At 36.3% G+C, this 14,464-nt stretch overlaps 1 protein-coding gene across 3 annotated transcripts in view; it reads left to right on the top strand.

Moving 5' to 3' along the window:
- CERT1 (ceramide transporter 1) overlaps positions 1-14,464 on the top strand; it is a gene marked incomplete at both ends in the record, with an annotated part of 117,243 nt that overhangs the window by 27,805 nt on the left and 74,974 nt on the right. For all 3 annotated transcript variants that reach the window (XM_080698201.1, XM_080698203.1, XM_080698202.1), the window contains one exon: positions 10,583-10,699. In XM_080698201.1, coding sequence (XP_080554327.1) covers positions 10,583-10,699 — 117 coding nt within the window. The remainder of the gene's footprint in view (positions 1-10,582; positions 10,700-14,464) is intronic.

The following is a 14,464-nucleotide window of genomic DNA, read 5'->3' as shown; positions in this document are numbered from 1 at the left end:
CAGAATTTGTCTAATTATGGTATTTGTTCCTCACTGTAAATCATTAAATTGACAATATGATATACTTGTTGAAACATGACTAAATATTTTAGCAGTGTGGTTGTTTAGACTTAAGTCTTCTTGTATCTGGGACACTGGGAAAGACCTAATTTTTATATTTGCAAAGTAATCTTTTCATTCCCTGGAATGTGAGTACTTTCCCACACCTGTGTTGGTTCTCAGTATAGTCGAGTTGGCCTTTTTAACATCTCTGTCCTCACTGATGTTAGCCTGCACAGTGATGATAATCTCTTGTAGTCCATTACAAGGAGTGGCTCAACCATAGTGAGACTAAATTCAGTATTTTTCAGATTGGACAAATACCTGGAATCATTTATTTTTAACTAACTTTTATGATGTACTACTAAATGAACAAATATTTTACTTGATTAAGCTACACATTCCACTGTGAAATATTTTCATTGTCATTTTATTTGACCAAGTAATAAGATTGAAAGCCATCCCTTATTTCTTTTAATCTTTTTTTTATTACAAAAGTAATATCTACTCAGTATCAAACACTTAGGAAATATATATATAGTCTACACTCCAGGTGAAGCAGCACACACCTGCAAAATCCCAGTACTTGGGAGGCTGAGAGGGGCAGAGCTCATGTTCAAGACTAATGTGGTAACTTAGCAAGACTTTGTTTCAAAATAAAATAGGGTTGGGGGTTTAGTTCAGTAGTAGAATGCTCCTAGGCTCAGTCTCCAGTACCCACTTCCCCCATACAGAAAGAATTATAGAAGAAAATAATTTATAATTCCAACACTAAGGGACAGCCACTTTTTTTTTTTTTTTTTTTTTTTTTTTTTTTTGTGGTACTGGGGTTCCTGGAAGCCCTTCTGCCTCCGGGCTACACTCCCAGACCTATTTTATACTTTTTATTTGGAAGCAGAGTCTCTTAAGCCAGCACAGCTGGCTTCAAACCAGAGCGGCTGGCTTCAAACCAGAGCGATCCTCTGGTCTCCACCTCCCAAGCAGGGGGATTACAAGCACGTGCCACCACGCCCAGCAGAGACAGCCACTTTTTATATTTTGATTAATTTTCTCATTTTTTACTTTGAAAATCTTTAAAATTTTTTCAAATAATTATATATGCATGGAAACTTGGCAAAAATAGTAGAGATTCTCTACTCTTCCTCCAGTTTCCCTCAGACCTTAATTCAAATTTTACCAATTTTATATGCTCTTTGTGTGATTCTGCGCAGTTTTATTGTTTGCTTGGATTTGTGTAACCACTGTCAGAGTCAAAATACAAAACTGTTTTAATACCACGAAGATACTTTGATGATGCTTAATCCTATCTTTTTATTATCACATTCTTCAATCCTTCTAGTTTACCCTCTAATCCTTAACCTCTGGAAACCACGAATCTATCTACACTTGCAAATTGTGTTATTTTGTGGGTGTTATAAAAGTAGATGAATACACTATAAAGGATTTGGAAGTTGGCTTTTTTTCTACTATCATAATTTTCTTGAGATCTACCAAATTGTTGAGTAAATCAATAATTTGTTCATTTTATTACTGAGTAGCATTCTGTGTGTGTTTAGTCATTTACAAATTAAAAGCATTTGAGTTGTTTACAATTCTGGGTTGTTATCAATAAAGCTGTTATGAACATTTGTTTGCATGTTTCTGTACAAACATTAGTTTTTACATTTTATTCTCATTGTTTGATAAACACTTTTTCAGTGGTAGTCGTTGTGCTCACACAATGGCCTCAGTTATCTTGGGCTTCTAGTCTAGTGGGATTGATATGTAAGTGCAAACTAAAGTACTACTGGGACAATAGCATGATGGGTTCACATTGTACATATACTTTGGGTAACCTTATTTTTTCCTAAGTTTTTAAATCCCTAAACTTGGAAAGCACCATTTTTAATGTTTATGTAATATTTTGTTATAAGATCAACACTTGGCATTTTAGGACTGCTTATTGTTTAAGTCAGAGTTCTACTTGAGACCAGAAACTACTTTAGATATTTTAGCAGAAAGTGCTTAGTATAGGAAATCATTGTTAAGTAGACAGGAGAAAACTGATGGAATAAGGGAGAACATTGAGGTAATACAGAGGCAGTAATTCTAAGGATCAGCTGGTGTGTGTGTGTGTGTGTGTGTGTGTGTGTGTGTGTGTGTGTGTGTGTGTGTGTGTGACAGACAGACTGACTGACTGAGTGACTGAGACTGACTGACTGACTGACTGACGTATTGAACCCAGAGGCATTCTACCTCTGAGCAGCACTCCCAGCCTATTTTATTTTTAGTTTGAAAGAGGATCTCACTAGGTTGATGGAGTCTCACTATTTGCTGGGACTATCCTCAAAACTGTGATCTTCCCATCTCAGCCTCTCAGGTACTAGGATTACAAGTGTACTGCTACTTTTTACGATTGGAGAATAAAGGGAAAAAGTTGTCTTCTTAACCTAGTGGACTGGAGGACAGCCCTACAGAATTGAAACTCAGTACACTGAAGGAACGGGGTGCAATCCACTGGTACTAGGTTACCTCAGAAGCCTTCCGGAATGAGGCTGAGTTGAAAGGGCTCCCTGGTTTGTGAACACTTCTGGAACTCAGAGAAAGGAACCCTGAGGAGCTGAGACTCAGAGAGGGGCACCATTCTTTCATCTTTAGCTGTGATTCCAAAACTTTAAAGAAAATGTCATATGCTTCTGGGTCTCAGAAATCTAGAAGGCAGATTATACCTGGTGTGACTAGAACTAATATACCTCAGTACTCTGAAAGCAGGAATATTGTGGAGTTAAGTGGCCCTTTGAATAGCTGGTACCTCCCAGGTAGGTAGATGAATCTTTTCCAAGAGTTCTAAAAGAGGCTAAAGAATAGAACTGATTTCTGCTGCCAGAATTAAAAACTTTTGCTGGGTAAATGCTGAGTAAGACAGTATGAAAACAAGAAAGCACAGGTTCTGTCTATCTTCATGGCTTCTGATCTCTCTCTAGTGCCCGATATTGGCAGAACCTAGCAAAAGGTTACTAGCAAAGGAGAATGTAGTCATCAGGATCTTTGTTCCAGTAGCACAAAACCGAGTGGAAGGGCATATTTAAGACAGATAATAGGTTGATACGTGGCAAACTCATTGTCAAAATCCCCTTGCTTTTGAGGCTTTCCATACTGTATCTCCCACATGTAATCTTTAAAAGTCAGATACTTAATTTCTCTCCCATCCCACATCACTGTATGGTCAACTTCCCTTAGTTACATATGGGCATATGGACTAGCCATTTAGATTGCTGCTATGCTACCCTCCTCCACTCCCCCTGTTTTTCTCTCTAGCCTTACTTTCATTCTGGAACTGTCCCATACAAAGAAGCACAGACAGGAAGTCCAGCAGCATCTAGTTTCCTTTAGCAGTAGTGACTTACAAGGTCCAAAGGGGGAAGTGTCCTTATCCATACAAATGGTACCTGTGGTGCAATCTCAGCAGGGGTTTTGTTGCCTAACTTACCTTGGCTTCTTTCCATTTTCTAATTTTAACTCTTCATATTTCTTAGCAATGTAAACTTCTAGATACCATCTAAATAAATTCCTTAGTTAAGCAAGTCAGTTTTTATTGCTTGTAATTTAGAATACTAACTCATGTGGCTTAAATCTAATAGGATTTATTTAACTGTCTTACTGGACACAGAAATTTTAGTGCTTTGTGTTTGTGAAAAAGAGATTCTAAACATAGATAATTATGCGTGTTGTTTTGGTCTTTTATTAGTGTTTAGCAGTGTAGTTGAAAACTGGGTAGGATTAGAATAAACTCTTCAAAAGAAAAGTAGACAATCATCTTTTTCACTAAAAGAATCTGGAAAGTTACCTGGTACAATCAACATTGCTGGAAAATGAGGTAGGGACCCCAAAAGAACAAGAAAAGGAGAGCCCCAAATTCTGAGTTTAAAAGTCTGCCCAAGTCTGCCTCACTCAAGGGCAAATTGTGTGCAAGCCAGGTTGAAAGCAATCTGAACTGAGATCCTAGTTGTTTTTTGTTAATTTGACACACTTGACAATTTGAGACTAAGCAAATTAATTGCCAGATAAAGCAAAAAGCAATATTTTTGAGTAATACAATAGAAACCGTTGTTCACATCCTAGCATTTACAATGTTTAGGATCAACCCAAAGTTACTCAGCCTAAGAATTATCTAGGTAACTGCTGTTATCTCAAAAGACCTGAACAAATGCCAAACTCAAGATGAACCACATGTCAGAATTATTTGACAAGGATTTTGAAGTAACTATTATATTTAGTGAAGTGAAAGAAAATATGCTTGTACTGAATGAAAAATAGACAATTATAGAAGATAATTCAGTGAATAATCTTTCTATTCTTTCTCCTCCCACTAGAGAAATTCCTGTCATATTGTGCTAATCTAGATTTGGGGGCTTTCTACCTAATTCTGCTGCTGACATTTTTCCTTGTTGTTTTGCTGCTTCTCTCCTGTGCTCACTCTTCTTTTCCTATATCTGAGTTTCCTTTTTCCTCTTGGTTATTTCATCATTTTGATGAAGCATAGCTTCCAGTTCTGCAAAGTAAATCTTTCTTCATAGTTTTGAACTTTTATACAGATACAATGGGTGTGAAACCTTCAAATATCTTTTTGTTGTTGCTGTTCTTGTTGATGATTATGTAATTTTGCTGTAGAAGAATATTTGTTACAGACAGAAAGGTTTTAGAGCATGTACAGGTCCTAGCCTTCTGGAAGGCAAGAAAGGAAAAGATTTTAATATGAAGACTTTATTTCTCTGCCCCTTTTCAAAGATCTCTCACCCTGTGCTGCGTAGGAATATCTGATTTAATCTCTCTGTGTGGGGAATGGAGCTTCTAATTATTCCACAGTAGGTAGGTAGTCACCAATACTTGGATTGAGCATGTGGAGTTCATGAAGCCTAGATGCATCTTTTTTTGTGTGTATGGTACGGGGGATTGAACCCAGGGGCATTCTGCCTTTCAGCTACACCCCCAGCCCTATTTTTTAATCCTTTATTTTTGAAACAGGGTCTCCCAAGTACTGGGATTACAGGCGGGCGCTACCACACCCGGCTCTAGTTGCATCTTTTAATGACTCAATCATTTCTTCTATTTTCAGCTCCACCCATGTTTTTACTTAAGGCTGCCTAATAGCTTCAGTTTCTTTCCTTTATTACCATTGCATACAAATTGGCTTGGGGTATGCATGCGTGCATGCGTGTATGTGTGTACATGTGTGTGTGTGTGCATGTGTGCGTGTGTGCGTGTGTGTGTGTGTGTGTGTGTGTGTTTTCCCTTGTGGATGTTTATGGTTCAGCTTTCTTGGGCCTACTAAGTCAGTTAGTACATTACTTTGTTTTGTGTTTGTATCTGTGTATCTATGCCTCTTCTGTTTCTCTGCGGTTACTTTAGTAGATAGTGGATATACATTCTATATATTTATTTCACCTTTCAGAATAATTTTTTTCTTTAAAAATTAATGCTGACATGACAAAATATGAAAACTTTTTGCAGGGTATTTCTTAGGGGTTGAAGACTTAGAGATTACAGTGGTTTGTGACTCTAAAGAAATATACCAGACAAAATCTTCTTCTGTATGTATGGTACTGGAGATTGAACCTTGTGGCATTCTACCACAGTGCTGTACCCCTAGCCCTATTTTATTTTCATTTTGAAACAGTATCACTGAGTTGTTGACGGTCTTGCTAAGTTGCCCAAAGTCTTAGGATCTTCCTCTCTAAAGCTCCAAGTATTGGGATTACAGGTGTGCTCCACCATGCCCAGCTAATCTTATTCCTTAATATTTAATTTCTTGGAGGAAGGAGGGGTTCCAGGAATAATGCAAAATGTTTGAGAAACAATCACTAGCATTTCCTTCACAGAATGTCTCTCAATTGATTGTGGCCGTTTTATCTGGGCAGATTATATCGCGCTGTTAGATTTGTTAAGTTCTCATTTTTAAAAACACCAATAAAGTATTTGCTTTTTCCTCCTTTGTTTACTACTTATAGTCATGTGTTGCTTAATGCAACATTGTTCTGAGAAATATGTCATTAGCAATTTTGTTGTTATGTGAACATCCCAGAGTATTCTTATACAGACCTTGATTGTATAGGTCATTCAGTGTGGCCTCTTTGATACAGTAAAGAGACTTGATCAACTAGATGTATGATGTAAGGTGGCATATTATTTTAGGTAATTTTTTTTTTTTTTTAGTAAGCAGTTGGAGTACTTCAAAACATTTGCTATATTAATCAAGTATTATGTCCTGTACATATTTTCTGGTGCTATACTTTCACATGATTAAGAACATCATTGAATTATTCACTACAAGCATGTGAATAGTGTGTTGTACTAGACAGCTACAGACTTACTGGGCAATAGGATTTTTTTTTTATCTCCTTTATAATCTTAGGTACCACTCTAGTATTATATCCAGTCTGTTATTGAATAAATGTATGTTGCGCACAGCTGTAGCTTTTTTTTTTCTTTTTTTTTTTTCATTTTGTGTCTTTCTCAAATCTGTTTACTATGCTCAGGACTTTTAGCCTGGTTTGCTTTTATTGATGCTTTAATTCTGATTTTTGTCTTATTTAGCTATTTTAGCTTAACTTTTCATTGCTAGTTACCTTAATTTTTTTTTTTTTACTTTTTCCCACCCCCTAGGTTGTATATTTTACTTACTGTGTACGCATGAAGTTTTACATCTAATTTTGGTTTTTATTCCATATTTGTTTGTTTCTAGTAATTATGTCAGTGCCAAGACTAGTGTGACCAGTGAGGGATTCATCATAGTCACAAAATTTAAGACAGCACCAAAAAAGTCAGTAATTAAGATAAATTATATACTTGTTTAATTTTTATTATTTTGTAGTACTGGGGATTGAACCCAGGGGTGCTCTACCACTGAGTCACATCTCCAACCCTATTAACTTTATTTTGAGACAGGTTCTTGCTAAGGTGCTTAGACTGGCTTTGAAATTGTGATCCTCCTGATTGGTGGGATTACAGGTATGCATGACTGTATCTGGCAAGATAAATAATATTTTAATGTAATATTTTCTAATATTCAAAATTTAAATAGAGTCAAGCAATCTTATCTGCTATTACTGTTTAAAATTCACTGTGGACTCTTTTTCTCAGCCCAGTACAGAAATAAAGAGGTGGAAAAACTACTTGAAATGCTAGAAGGTTTTGGGGGGGTTTTGTTTGTTTGTTTGTTTTTGTTTTGGTGGTACTGGGGGTGGAACCCAGAGGCTTTCTACCTCCAGGCTGTACTCCCAGACCTTTTTTATATTTTATTTGGAAACAGGGTCTCACTAGGTTGCTGAAAGCCTCACTAAGTAGCTGAGGCTGGCTTCCAACCCGTGTGATCCTCCTGTCTCAGCCTCCCAAGCGTGGGGATTACAAGCGTGTGCCACCACACCCGGCTGCTAGAAGGTTTATTGCAAACCAAAAGTGAAGTGCTCCACTAGAGAAAAGTAAGTCAGAGTGGTCAAGGGAGGCACTCCCACCCTCTGGACTTTAAACTTTATATCTAAGTTCTATGTGAGCCAGGAAGCTCCAGGGTATGTCTTTATCAGCAACCTGGATTGAATAGTCACAGGGTCCTTCTTTAGTCTCAATTACCATGACCAGAACATTTTAAAATATTTTGGGGAGTATTATAGAATGAAACTTGATGGAAGCTTTATCATTTTAGCATGTGCGTTTTTTCGCGCTCACACTCTTTCTTCTTTCTCTCCTCTCTCCTCTTCTCTCCCTCTCCCTCTCTCTCCTCTCCTCTCCTCTCCTCTCCTCTCCTCTCCTCTCCTCTCCTCTCCTCTCCTCTCCTCTCCTCTCCTCTCCTCTCCGTACTTGGGATTAAACCCGGGGCATTGTACCTCTGAGCTACACCCCTAGCCCTTTTATATTTTTTACTTTTGTTTGGAAACAGCATTTCTCTAGGCTGCTGAGAGTCTTCCTTTATTGCTATGACTGTCCTGAAAACTGTGATCGTCCTGTCTCAGCCTCCCAAATACTGGGATTACAGTTGTGTGCCACCACACCCAGCAGTTCATTCTCTTAAACACATACTCTTACCAAATTTGTCATTTCATGTCACCTAATGACTCAGTTTCTCTTCTATTTTTTTCACTTTGTTTGGATATACAACATCTGTGTTCACAAAATGTTTATATATCTACACAGTTGGTACATTGCTTCTATGTTACTTATTCCTCAAATTGTTGGTGAAACTGGCTTCCTTGCATGCATAGAAAGTGTTTAGAGCTACCAAATTATGAACTTTTATTTGTATGAATCTTTAATGAGGATATTGAACACAATACAAAATATAAAATAGTTTCAAAAGTAGTGTCTGGGCATGGTGGCACACGCTTGTAATCCCAGCATTCCGGAGGCTGAAACCAGAGGATCGCGGTTCGCAGGCAGCCTCAGCTACTTAGTGAGGCCTTCCACAACTTAGCGAGAGCCTGTTTCAAAATAAAGAATAAAAAAAGGGCAGGGAGTATAGCTCAGGGGTCAAATACCACTGGGTTCCATCCCCAGACCCGCCCAAAAAAAAAAAAAAAAAAAAAGTAGTTTCTGGAAATATTAGAATGATCACGGAGAAAAAGCTTGAAAACTTCTAGGGTCCTTAAAACAATAGATCCATCATCAATCTCTTTACTTGGCTTTTTATATAATAGAGTATTTTACTTTCTCCAAGAAGCTTTTCTCAATTACTAGACTCCATTATTAAGATCTCTGAATATTTAAATGTATAACCATTACTTTATAAATGTTAAATGTCTTTTATGTCCTTTTGTATTCATACTTAATGCAGTAGTTGTCGTGTTCTCTTTTGCTTCTTTCTAGCACACTTTCCCTTCCTCTATAGTAATAACCAACTTGTTGTTCTGAATATAGTTACTCATGAAATGCTTAATTTTTTGTATCCTTTGCCAGTCAGAACTATAACTTTTTTTGTCTTAAAAAAATCACTCTCCAGACCTGGTGGTGCAGTACTTGGAAGGCTAAGAGGATCACAGGTTTGCGGCCAGCCTCAGCTACTTAGTGAGGCCTTGTGCAATTTAGTGAGACCCTGTTTCAAAATAAACAATAAAAAAAAGGCTGGGAGTATAGCTCAGAAGTAGAGTGCCCCTGGGTTAAGTCTCCTCCCCCCCCACACACACACACACAAAGAAATCGGGCTGAAGAACAGCTGGGCCTGGTTGCAAGTGTTTGTAATCCTAGTATTTGGGAGGCTGAGACAAGAGGATTGCAGGATTGCATCTAGCCTCAGCTACTTAATGAGGCCTTCCTCAACTTAGTGAAATTCTCTTTCAAAATAAAGAATAAAAACAGGGCTGGGGGGGTGTATCGGAGATAGAATGACCCTGGGTTCAATCCCCAGTACCACACACACACAAAAAAAAAGGTTAAAGAACATTACAAAATTATATTGTTTTGCCAGATACATTGATAGGAAATAAAAGATTGATGTCATTAAAGGAAGGACTAAAACAGTAATCCCTAAAAAGACAATATATAGATTATGTTCATCAAAAAAATTTATTATTACACTAGCCAGAGAAGATTATCTCCCCTCTAAAGATAAGATTGCTTACAAGAAAAGAAATTAACTCTACCCTCTCTGGTCGTAGAGGTGGTATTCATGTGATATGATTGTGTCTTACATTAATTCATTCATTGGGGGTAGAAACAAGAACATAAAGCATTCATTTTGTATGTTCATATGAGGAAGTAAAACACTGAATCAAGCATACATTTTTACTAGATGCTTATACTTGGATGCAGAGAATTTCCTCTGGCTTTGTCACATCGGTCTTATAATGTTCATTTTATTTTTGCTTTTTATTGGAAGCTTTCCTGGCTGTTACTGACAAAGACATACAAAAGCTTAGAAGTTAATTTTAGATAATTTGAGGAGAATGTTAACACTATTTTATCTTGTTTTGTTGAATTTCATTAAACTTAATGAAATAAAAGTATTCATAATAGCAGTTAACTTTTGAATAAAGGAATAAGAAAAAAGATAGTAAATGCCTTTCTAATTTCGTTTGTCTTTTTTAAAAAATACTGCTTTTGGTGGTGTTCCCATTAGTTAAGCTAACTTAAAACACTTGATAAGGCCGGGCATGGTGGCACATGCTTGTAATCCCCACAGAGACAGAGACAGGAGGATTGCTCAGGTTCGAAGCCAGCCACGAGTGCTGACTTAGGAGACCCTGTTTCCAAATAAAAATGTAAAAATAGGTCTGGGAGTGTAACCCGGAGGTAGAAGGGCTTCCAGGAACCCCAGTACCATTAAAAAAAAAAAAAAAAAAAACCACTTGATAAAGCTAAATTAAAATATTTGATGAAAAATATTAAACTTTAAAAAAAAACTTTTATAATTTCTGTGCAACTTATTTAGTAGTATCTGAGGCATCTTCAAAAAAGTTAAGTAGAAAAATTAAAGAATAACTCAGCAGCACAGAATCAGTATGCTCATTTTTTGTTGTACAGTACACTACTTCTAAGACTATAATTTTGTCTTTCATTTTCTATTTTTTCTCCACAGCCTCATGATTTTGATGAATGTCGATTTGATATTAGTGTAAATGATAGTGTTTGGTATCTTCGTGCTCAAGATCCAGATCATAGACAACAGTGGATAGATGCCATTGAACAGCACAAGGTAAGATCTCTGATGTTTACCTGTTTATGGAGGACTAGATAATAGTCTTGGTGAAGACTGCTTTTAAACAATCTTTATAGCCGTGTGTGGTGGCGCACGCTTGTAATCCCCACACTTGGGAGGCTGAAACAGAAGGATTGCGCAGGTGCAAAACAGCCTCAGCTGGCTTGAGAGACCCTGTTCCAAGTAAAATATATAAAATAGGTCTGGGAGCATAGCCCGGAGGTAGAAGGCCCTTGGGTTCCATCCCCAGTACCACAAAATAATAATAATAATAATAATAAAATAAAAATAAAAAATAAATAAAACAATCTTTATATGTATAGTAATAAAAAAAACTGAACATTGGGTGGTAAGACATAACATTTGAATTGATCGTTTGAATTGTGTCCTTGTTATAATAAAATTTTTCATTATTGAAACAAAAATATACCCTGTTCTATTATATATACACCTTCATTTTTATATTTATGATTTGCTTTATAATAAATACCTTTTTGAGCCAGGCGTGATGGCATACACTTGTAATCCCAGTATTTGGGAGGCTGAGACCAGAGGATCACAGGTACAAAGCCAGCCGCAGCACCTTATTGAGGCTCTCAGCAACCTAGTGAGACCCTGGTTTCAAATTAGAAATAAAAATGGATTAGGGTTAGCCGGGCGTGGTGGCGCACGCTTGTAATCCCTGCGCTTGGGAGGCAGAGACAGGAGGACTGCGCAGGTTCGAAGCCAGCCGCGCGCACTGGCTTAGGAGACCCTGTTTCCAAATATAAAATGTAAAAATAGGTCTGGGAGTGTAGCCCGGAGGTAGAAGGGCTTCCAGGAACCCCAGTACCATCAAAAAAAAAAAAAAATGAATTAGGGTTATAGCTTGGAGGTAGATTGCCTCTGGTTTCAATACCCAGGAACAAATAAATAAATAAATAAATACATGAATAAATACATGAATAAATGATATAGGTAAAGAATTTTTAAAATAGAATTTAAAATTTAAAAACTTCAATGTTAATGTTATAGTCATCTATATACATCCAGTTACTTAGGTAAATTTGAAAATTAATCTTATTTTTTAAATATGAACCTATTTAATGATAAACATAAAATTTTTCTGATTATAATATATAAGTCAGCCAGGTGTGGTGGCGCACGCTTATAATCCCAGCATTTGGGAGGCTGACACAGGATTGCAGTTCTCCGACAGCCTCAGCCACTTAGACCTTTGCAACTCAGTGAGATCGTGTTTAAAAAAAAAAAAATAGGGCTGGGGGTGTAGCTTAGAGGTTCCATCTCCAGTACTAAATAATAATAATAATAATTAATAATAATAATAATTAATAATAATAAAATAGGCAAAGCTCAGAAATCACCATTCCATCTTGATTGTGACTTAAGCATACTTTGTACTTGATCATATTTCTTGTCTGTACTTGTTCATATGGATTTCACAGACTTATAGTTGAAACACCTGTCTTATTTTTATCAGTTGCGGAATACATATACAAAATAGAACAAGAAAAACCTGTTTGGGCTGAGATTCTATAAGCACATTCTTCATGACATCAATCATTTGTTCTTTTTTTTTTTTTTTTTGGTTTATTGACTATGAGTTTTCCCCAGCCTAAAAAAAACTATGGTATATTTCTTTTTTCTCTGTTTTAGCTTTAGTGTTACATTGGTTATAAACATTTTCTAATTCTTAATTATCTTGGGCTTATTATTGCAGAAAAGAGTCAACAAGAACAAAAAATGAGAACTATTTTTGTATTATTTAGAATAGGTGAACCAGAATCTAAGTGCTTTGGAGCTAGGCTAACCTGGATTCAAACACTGTAGTCACATTTGTGACTGGACTTGGAAATTAACTTAGGGTGTGTTCTCAGCTCTTAGTGGTAGTATTTCTGCTCAGCGTTGTTAGGAATAAATATATAAATACATACATTGGTAAGTAACTTTACCTATATTACTTATGTTGCTGATACATATCCTCATTTATGGTATAGTGGGAAAAACAAGAACTTTGGAATCACAACTAAATTCAATAAATTAATACTGTGTTGTTTGTGGAAGAAGAGTTCTGCATTCAGCAAAAGTAACTAAATATACATATAAGGAGAGTGGACACTATTTTCATGTATTTAATCAGTACTAATAGTCCTCCCATCAGTGATTAAAGATGTTATTAGGTAGAATTATTTTCTATATTTTTTAACTGAAATGACCTTTAAAGTCTTAAACAGTTGATTTTGATTTAGGGCTAGTTTTTTTTTTTTTCAGTTTTAATTAAGTAAATTTAATTTTCCTCACTTTCCTAGGTAAAGTCCAGCTAGAATTCCTTTGCAGAGTTCCCATTGTTATTTTCTCTTTTGAGCAAAGGTAAATGTGTGAAGCATACATTTCTTTTATATTTTTTATTTCTTTGCCTTGTTGAATAGTGAATAGATCAAATCTTTGTTTTGTTTTGTTTTTTTGGTGGTACTGGGGGTGGAACCCAGAGGTTTTCTACCTCCGGGCTATACTCCCAGACCTTTTTTTATATTTTATTTGGAAACAGGGTCTCACTAAGTTGCTGAGAGCCTCACTAAGTAGCTGAGGCTGGCTTTGAACCCGTGCGATCCTCCTGTCTCAGCCTCCCAAGCGCGGGGATTACAGGCGTGCGCCACCATGCCCACCTTTAGATAAAATCTTTGTCTCTCCCCCAGAACAATGAGACATAGCTAAGATAATAGATTTTTGATAACTTTTAAGGTGTTGGTAAAAAGACTCAATTGCAAGGTTGCAAATAGCTTTATATAAACTTTTCTTCTGGTAATGTTTTATTCAAAGACAGAATTTTTTTTTTTCAATACTAGGGATAGGACAGGGGCATTCCACCTCCCACTACACTCCCAGCTCTATTTTTTATTCTTTATTTTGAAACGGGGTCTCACTGAGTTGCAAAGGGCCTAAGTAGTGGCGGAGGCTGTCTGTGAACTGCGATCCTTCTGTCTCAGCCTCCCAAATGCTGGGATTACAAGCATGTGCCACCATGCCCAGTTGTCTACTACTTTTTGAAGAGTAAAGTCCTAATTACTGTACTGTTTTATATTTTCTCTGGCATCTTGAGAAGTAAGTAAATATCGTTCTATAGAGGAGGAAATAGGTTTAGATTAAAATTAAGTACCTTGCCAGAGACTATACTATCTCTTAAATTCATGTTTTAGGATTTTATTTAGTTTAATTCTTTTTCTTTCATTGGCAGTTGCTAGAAAACAATTTGTATAAGCTCACCTTTTCATATTAGATTATATTGCCTGAGTTTATCTACCTTATATATATGCAAAATAAATATGAACTGGTACTTCAGAATAGAGGATATCCAAGTAGATAATAAATATATGAAAAGGTACTCTCTACCATTAGTCATACCTGTAAGGCAAATTTAAACCTCAGTGAAATACCACCATATATCCACTTGAATAGTTTTCAAAACAAACAAAAAGCTTAATACTAAGTGTTGACAAGAATGTGGAGCAACAGGTAATCTTATATACTTCTAATATAAATTGTAAGTAGTGCATATACTTTGGAAAACAGTTTGACAATATGCACTGAATTTGAGCATATGTGTCTAATCAAATCAATCTTAAAAATTTGAAAATCCCACCAATGTTGATGTCATAGGTTCATTAACATTTATTTATTTATTTATTTATTTATTTATTTATTTATTTATTTATGGTGGTACTGGGATTCCTGGAAGCCCTTTTATCTCCGGGCTATACTCCC

Source organism: Muscardinus avellanarius (assembly GCF_963383645.1).
Source record: "Muscardinus avellanarius genome assembly, chromosome: 1".
Lineage (NCBI taxonomy): Eukaryota > Metazoa > Chordata > Mammalia > Rodentia > Gliridae > Muscardinus > Muscardinus avellanarius.
The sequence above is the reverse complement of the archived record's forward strand: the minus strand, read 5'-3'. Positions and strand labels throughout refer to the sequence as shown.